Source organism: Alnus glutinosa, chromosome 7, assembly GCF_958979055.1.
Source record: "Alnus glutinosa chromosome 7, dhAlnGlut1.1, whole genome shotgun sequence".
Lineage (NCBI taxonomy): Eukaryota > Viridiplantae > Streptophyta > Magnoliopsida > Fagales > Betulaceae > Alnus > Alnus glutinosa.
Genome location: NC_084892.1, coordinates 4,522,371 through 4,530,040, shown reverse-complemented (window position 1 = coordinate 4,530,040; position 7,670 = coordinate 4,522,371). Strand labels below are relative to the sequence as shown.

General features: G+C 37.3%; 1 protein-coding gene across 1 annotated transcript; it reads left to right on the top strand.

Moving 5' to 3' along the window:
* The first annotated feature begins 2,866 nt into the window (after window positions 1–2,866).
* On the top strand, window positions 2,867–6,048 carry LOC133872887 (BTB/POZ domain and ankyrin repeat-containing protein NOOT2-like). Its single transcript, XM_062310528.1, has 3 exons — window positions 2,867–3,624; window positions 4,523–5,475; window positions 5,672–6,048. Exons 1-3 carry the CDS (start codon window positions 3,160–3,162, stop codon window positions 5,739–5,741), a joined length of 1,488 nt encoding a protein of 495 aa, XP_062166512.1. The 5' UTR covers window positions 2,867–3,159; the 3' UTR covers window positions 5,742–6,048.
* Window positions 6,049–7,670: the final 1,622 nt, after the last annotated feature.

The window sequence follows — 7,670 nt, the reverse complement described above, 5'->3', positions numbered from 1 at the left end:
TTCCATCCATATCACCTCGTGGTAGTATTGAGAAATCCGTTCTTGGGACCATCTAAACATGGGCATTCCGTGTGTATTATTCACGTGTTTCTGGGACAGCGATGTCCTGAGACTTATCGATTGTGTTTATCCCCGGTTCTGGCAACCGAGAGATATTCATAAGATTCTCTGAGAAGTATCCGAAGTGTCCACTATCCGAAAACATTTATGATTGCTCGGCTCTTTTTGGGCCCTTGACGAAATGTGACTCTTTGATAGGCTTAATGGACTGACCGGACCCACAAGCCCATTCGTAGGTTTGCATGGGCTTTGAGAATGATAATTTTCCCAACAAATATGATAATAACAACAACAATAATAATAATAATAATAATAAATCTATTTGGCAGATCCACCGGTTCGAATCAAATATTAAAAAGTGTTTGTTCATGTCCTTTATAAATGAATTAAAAGTAATAAATAATCTCATCATGAATATAAACAAAAATCAGTGAGACCCCAATGCGTGTGTGTATATATGTGAAAGTATTATTCTTGTTTCAAATGATCATATATTTCTTATTGAAATTGGTGTTAATTAATATTAATCTCAAATAGTACTGGCCGGTTCTATTTAATTCCTCGACCACTAACGAACTTTCTGGTGGTACTAGATCAATGCCTTCCCTTTTGTCCCTTTTTTTTTTTTTTTTAATATTTTTTTTGTTATTTCACATTTTCTGTTTATAATTTTGTCATGAATGAGAAGGCCAGGTTGATAGTCTCGCCAACTTAATAAAAATAAATAATAATTAAACAAGTAGGTTTAGGTTGGTCCCTAAATTTGATTCTCTCTTACGAGTATCCAAAAAATGAATAGGAAGGGAAAATAAATGCACTTGTAAGCACTATAATACTCTATATATTAAACGTTTGGTTACAATTAATTGATTTCTTAACGTTAACAAGGACCAAAAGTATTGAAAACCTCCAACATCGGTAAAGGTAAATAATTTGTGGGGAGAAGTCAAGCCCAGCCAGTTATACCCTGAAAGCTAGCTGCAAAGAATCTTTTCTCACGGGAGATAACCAAAAGAGAGGAGAAAAAAAAAAGCTTTATGTTGATCTGGACATAAAGAATTATGTCTTTTCAAAATTCTAATATATATATATATATACCATTAGAGAAGGAATTAATGCAGAAGAATTAAATATTTGACAATGCAATAACTTTATGAACAGAAGAACCGTATGTTGAATGGGACTTATCCATGTCCAATAACACGTACGCAAGTTACAGTATATATAGGGTACCACCAGAAAGTGATCGAAGAGGAGTTTTCCAATTAAGAAAGCACATGTTAATTACAAAGGCTTTTTTCTCTTTGCCCATTTCATAGAAGTGAACTTCTAAAATCCACTATGACTCCACTAAGTTATAACACTCACCATATCCAGAAAAATATCTACAAAAGTAGTTAAAGATTGGACTCTAATGTTGAAAGTTAATTAGATAATTTTAAGGGCCAATTTGGCTGTATTTTTAGAAATATTTTTTGGCTTTTTCTTTGAAATATTGAAAACAAAATATTTTCAATTATTCTTTTTATTTATTTATTTATTTAAAAGAACTTGAGTTCGAACCCTTTATAATTCACCTCCTATTTTAATTAAATATTCCATGTATTGGGGTCTTACTAATTAAGAGAGAGAGTTTGAACTTTGAACTAGGGGTGGCGATTCGTGTTCTCCTATCGGGTTTGAGTCGTGTTGAAGTATGAGTATAAAACTATATAGGTCAACCTTAACCCAACCCATTTAATTAAGCGGGTCAAACCCACCAATCATAACCCATTTAATTTTGTATTGGGTTCGTGTCGGGTTCACAGGTTATGTAAAAAATTGTTTGCTATTATGTCACGTGTTTGGTTTGGGTTGTATTGAAGCATAGGTATAAGACTATATATGTTAATCTTAATCCGACCTATTTATTTAAACGGGTAGGACTCTTAACCCTAACCCTTCAATTTCGTATCGGGTTCGCGGGTTGTGTCAAAAATTGCAGCCATAGTTTGAACCCTTAAGTGTATTGGGCCGTACTAATTAAGATAATTAAGATTTAAGGGAGAGTTTGAACTCTTAAGCTTTTGAGATAAGTAACTATTTAACAAAAACAAACCGTATCTTTTATATGTTGTTTGCAGACTAAATTATTTTTAACAAGAAAATTTTGAACCTTTTGAAAACACGTCTAGCAGTCTTGTTATATGATTTTTTTTTTTTTTAAAAAAAAATTTTATTTTTCTAAAAATATAAAGCAAATAATCCCTTCATTCCTTTATATTTCAAACTTCTAAGATTTTGTTTTTGGTCTTTGTTGGTTCTTGACAAGGAAGTTGGTCCTTTTTCGTTTTCCTTTTTCAGATATTTGTTTGTAGTTGGAAGAAGATACTGTTACCTAAAACAGTAATGCCTCAAGAACAGAAATTTAAAAGCCGTAGTCAGGTTAAAAATGTTTCTAATAAGGACATGGTTCCCCCAACAAAAGCTCCATATAAACTGTGAAACCTTGAGAAAGGTGAATAACATACTAGTCTTCGCAGTCAACATCTCTATGCCATAAAGTACATCATATTGCCCCTTAATTATTTTCTCTAAACTACTTAATTTCATTTTCAATATGTTCTGGTCGTTATTAATTAGTATATTAATTAATTATCATTAGTAAAACACGGGCTAATTTTTTATTGAACAAAAAAGTTCATTTCCCATTTTCCCTCCCCTCAATTCTTTTTTTTAAGAGCCAATAATTATTCTTTTATTTCGGATTTCTTTTTTAAATACTTCAGCCGCCCAGAACAGCCACCCATATTGCTCTCTCTCTCTCTCTCTCTCTCTCTCTCTCTCTCTCTCACAAAATATCTACCAACACAAAACACTACCACCCCCTCTCACCACTCCATTTGACACAAAGAATCTCACAAAAAACACACTCAAATAGTACCCATCATCAACAAGAAGAAGAGGAACCAATGAACCAAATCCTCCTCCTCCTCCTCCTCCTCTTCTTCTTCTCTTGCACCATCTCCTAGCAACCTCTCTGTTTCCCTCTATCTCTCTCTGTCTCTCTGTCTCTCTCTCTCACGCGCGCGATAACCCTAAAGGCATCAATAATTAACCATGACCCTGGATGAGTCGCTAAGATCTCTTTCCTTGGACTACCTCAATCTTCTGATCAACGGTCAGGCCTTCAGCGACGTAACCTTCAGCGTAGAGGGGCGTCTAGTCCACGCCCACCGATGCATCCTCGCCGCAAGGAGCCTCTTCTTTAGGAAATTCTTTTGCGGGCCCGACCCACCGACCGGGCTGGACCCAGCCGGCTCCAGAATCAACCCCGCGGTCTCGCCGGGATCGAGGCCGGGTGTGATACCGGTTAACTCGGTCGGCTACGAGGTGTTCTTGTTGCTGCTGCAGTTCTTGTACAGTGGCCAAGTCACTATTGTGCCTCAGAAACATGAGCCCAGGCCTAATTGCGGGGAGAGAGGGTGCTGGCACACGCATTGCACCTCAGCCGTTGATCTTGCTCTTGACACTCTTGCTGCCGCTAGATCCTTTGGTGTTGAACAGCTAGCATTGCTCACTCAGGTTTCTCTCTAGTTATGTTGATGTACTCTTCTCTCTGTCTCTCTTGGTCAGTGTGTTGGTGTGAGGAGTCGTATGTTTTGTGGGTTTTGAGAATTTGGAGAATTTCTGGGTTTGGTTTTGGGAAGTGGGGAGTTCTTTTCTCTTTTTCTTTTTTTCCTTTTCTCTTTTTTTTTTTTTTTTTGTTCTTTTTGTGTGTGTGTGGTTGTAATGGTTTTTCTTTTTATAATTTATTTATTAGTATTTTAGGAAATCCACTATCTTCTGATGAAGTGGGTAAGGCTGGGTTCTATTCTATAATCTTCAACTTTTTTTTTTTTTTTTTTTTTGGGGTTTTTTATAATGTCTTCAATCTTTTCCATTAGAAGCAGTTGGTTTGATCCCACACGTATTTAGTCCTTTTCTCATCACATTCTAATCAGAAAAACTTCTCAATTTTTCTATGAAGTTTCTTGTTCTTCCTCACCTCCTACCTTGTCTTCTTCTTCTACGGTTATACATGAGGGAAAAAGAAAAGATCGAAAAACTCCCCCCCACTTTTCCGGGTAAAATGTTGTTCGTGTGAAATAAGAAGCTTATCTTGATTTCATGTACCATTTTTGAAGTTTCTTGAATTGGGTTCCTCATATCTTTATGCTCCATGCCCAAGTGTTTCTAAATTTAGATCATGATATCCAGTCTTGTCTTCCACAGTAAGCACACCAAATCTTTCCCAAACATTCACTTTCCCCATTTGGGTTTAAATTGAAAAAGAGAACAAGCCACAACAAAAACGCAATTGTAGCACAAAAAACATCCCATCAATTTTTATCTATGCAAAAACTTACCAAACAAAACACCTTACCTTATTTACATATTTGATATTTTACATAAATTTCCCTTACCGTTATTCTCGTTACAGAAACAATTGGCAAGCATGGTGGAGAAGGCCTCAATTGAAGATGTAATGAAAGTACTCCTTGCTTCGAGAAAACAAGACATGCACCAGCTCTGGTCCACATGTTCCCATCTCGTTGCAAAATCTGGCCTCCCTCCGGAAGTCTTAGCCAAGCACCTCCCCCTCGATGTCGTGGCAAAGATTGAAGAGCTCCGCCTCAAATCCTCACTCGCTCGCCGTTCCCTCATGCCGCACCACCACCACCACCACCACCAGCACGACATGGGGGCAGCCGCCGATCTCGAAGACCAAAAGATTCGTCGGATGAGAAGAGCACTCGACTCGTCCGATGTGGAACTCGTCAAGCTTATGGTCATGGGAGAAGGGCTAAATCTCGACGAGGCATTAGCTTTACACTACGCTGTAGAAAATTGTAGCCGAGAAGTCGTCAAAGCCTTGCTTGAGCTCGGGGCCGCCGATGTTAACTACCCCGCTGGGCCGGCCGGGAAGACCCCGCTTCACCTCGCGGCGGAGATGGTGTCGCCGGACATGGTGGCAGTCCTTCTCGACCACCATGCTGACCCGAATGTTCGAACCGTCGACGGGGTTACTCCGCTCGACGTACTCAGAACCCTAACATCGGATTTCCTCTTCAAAGGAGCCGTCCCGGGGCTAACGCATATCGAACCCAACAAGCTCAGGCTTTGCCTTGAGCTCGTTCAATCGGCGGCGCTCGTTCTTTCGCGTGAAGAAGGCAATGCAAACGCTCCTTCTTCCACCACTATATATCCGCCGATGAGCGATGATCACAGCAGCGGCAGCAGCGGGAACAACATGGGAAACCTTAATCTCGATTCGAGATTGGTTTATCTCAATCTGGGTGCTACGGGTTCGGGACAAATGGGCGGAGCAAGATCAATGGATGGAGACGATCAAGATAGCAGGCATGGATCACAAGGTGGCTGTGATCCGACAATGTACCACCACTCTCATGACTTCTAAGCTGAATCAGTACAATATTTATATAACTCTAATATATTAAAATATATATCCATGGATGGTGAAAGAGATCGAGAAGCTGAAATTCATGAAAACTAGTGGATTATGTGTTTTTCTTTTTTCTTTTCTTTTTCTCTGTATGTTCTGTAGGGTGCACTTTTTGGGGTTTTGTAGGCTTTTCAATGATCATAATATGAAGTTCAGTTTCATTGGAGATGGGGAGATGAGACAAGGAGGATTCTGAGATTTTGCAACTGAGGATCGATGGATATACATGACGGAGGAGAGACGCAGGTCAATCTTTTCACACCCGGCCTGTCAACTCCTTTGTATTTATTGCTCTACATCTAATATCATGGCCTATTTATTGTGATCGTTTTGTTTCTTTGTCCCCCACCCACCTTCTTGTTGCCCAATTATATATTTTATATGCACAGGAAAATCTTTTGGTTTCTTTTGCTAGGGGGGTTTTTCTGTTTTTTTTCATTCTTTTTCTCAAGGTTTTGTTTGGATATGGGTGCTTTTATATTCTATGAAGAAAATGAGCTGTCTCCTCCCTCTTCTCTCCTATTTCTTTTCTAGCATCCATAGGCTTTTTGAGAAACTTTTGATTGGCTATAGTTTTGGCTGATTATTTTAAATTAAATGTATGGCTATCGACAAATTGATTGGTTGGCTTGCATGAATGCAACATTGACTGTGACGACGCACGACAGCTTCAATATATTTCTATTATCTAATTCAGGATTCCTCCATGCAATCCTCTTTTTTGTCCCCCTCGCCTTTTTGGGCTCTTATATTTCCTAAAATCTTCCGCCTAAAACCCTAGTTTTTTTTTTTTTTTAATCCATCTTTTGCTAAACCTGTGGATATGTTGATATATCCTTGAGCTTGTCTATATATTTTCCTATATATGTATGTTGTTCTTCCTGCTGCTTTCTTTCTTCGACTTAATTTGGCTTCATTAATCTAAAAGATAAAAGGATACAAACCATATACTGATACAGAGCAAATTCTGCATAATTTTGGTTCAATTAACTTTGCTTTTCACTCTGAGAACATCGTCCTCACATATTCCATCGATATATAGACCTGATTTTAAGACATGCACCACAAGAAATTTCATGATCTTTTAGAGAATATAAACAACGTACCTGAGTGGAAAATATATTTAATCTAGCATGTTTTTAAGTTAATGCATGCAATTCACCACTCCTGCGATGTTTCATCGTTGCTTATTGCATGAATCAGCACTTGTAATTCTCTCCTGAAGCAGAAGCCATCATTAAATAGGTCAGGATGCCATTTATCTTATTAATTAAGCCTTTAGTTAGTCATAAATCTTAATTATGAGCTTCAGCGTAAAGTAAACTTCTTGATTTTTTTGTCCTAACCAAGAAAGTAAATTTTTGAATCATATATATATATATATACATAATCATGGGTCTATAAGAATTATAGAAAAAAGTATTTATCATATTAGCTCATTACTTGGTGTTATGCATGCTGTTGCAAGTGCATGAAAACATTATCATGATCATCGAGCTACCTGCAAGTTCTTCATGTGTCTTGAGCTCAGGTTCTTTTCTTTTTAGCATGCATGGCATAAATAAATAACCAGATAACACTTTTTTTAAAGATTGGTGATCGAGGTTGTATCTATTCAATTGATTATTCTTGAGTGCATCTTGAAGACTTATTGTGATTATATGAGAACTAGTTTCTTATTGTGATCCTGTCGTATCTCTAAGTCCACTTGCATTGATTTTATCTTTTAATATATAGGAGTTATAATTAGTTCCACCAAGTAAAATCTATCATACTAACTTTTTATGAGCTCTAGTTGATAAATGCCTTTGCAAGCTTCTTTTCCGGCCAAAGCTATTTGAAGCACAATGGTACATAATCAGGATTTTCTCCATTTCACTTGAAAATGAAAGGAGCCTTTCATAATCAAGATTTCATTTTACTATATTTAATGATATACATTCTGGTACATGACTTAAATATTTTTAAATAATATGGTAACATATTCACTATATAAAAACATATACTGTGAAATTTAATCTTGACCATAAAATGAATCATTTCGATTTCAAGTGAAATGAAGATCATCTTATTCTCAACGCTACATGCTAGGCACAAAGTTAAGTCAGGCTTCCACTTAATTAGT

Excerpts from the sequence above, each read along its gene's own strand:
- LOC133872887 (XM_062310528.1), top strand. The coding sequence starts at position 3,160 with ATGACCCTGGATGAGTCGCTAAGATCTCTTTCCTTGGACTACCTCAAT. Across the intron at positions 3,625-4,522 it reads AGCTAGCATTGCTCACTCAG|AAACAATTGGCAAGCATGGT; the intron begins GTTTCTCTCTAG and ends TTCTCGTTACAG. Across the intron at positions 5,476-5,671 it reads GGTGGCTGTGATCCGACAAT|GCTTTTCAATGATCATAATA; the intron begins GTACCACCACTC and ends GGGGTTTTGTAG.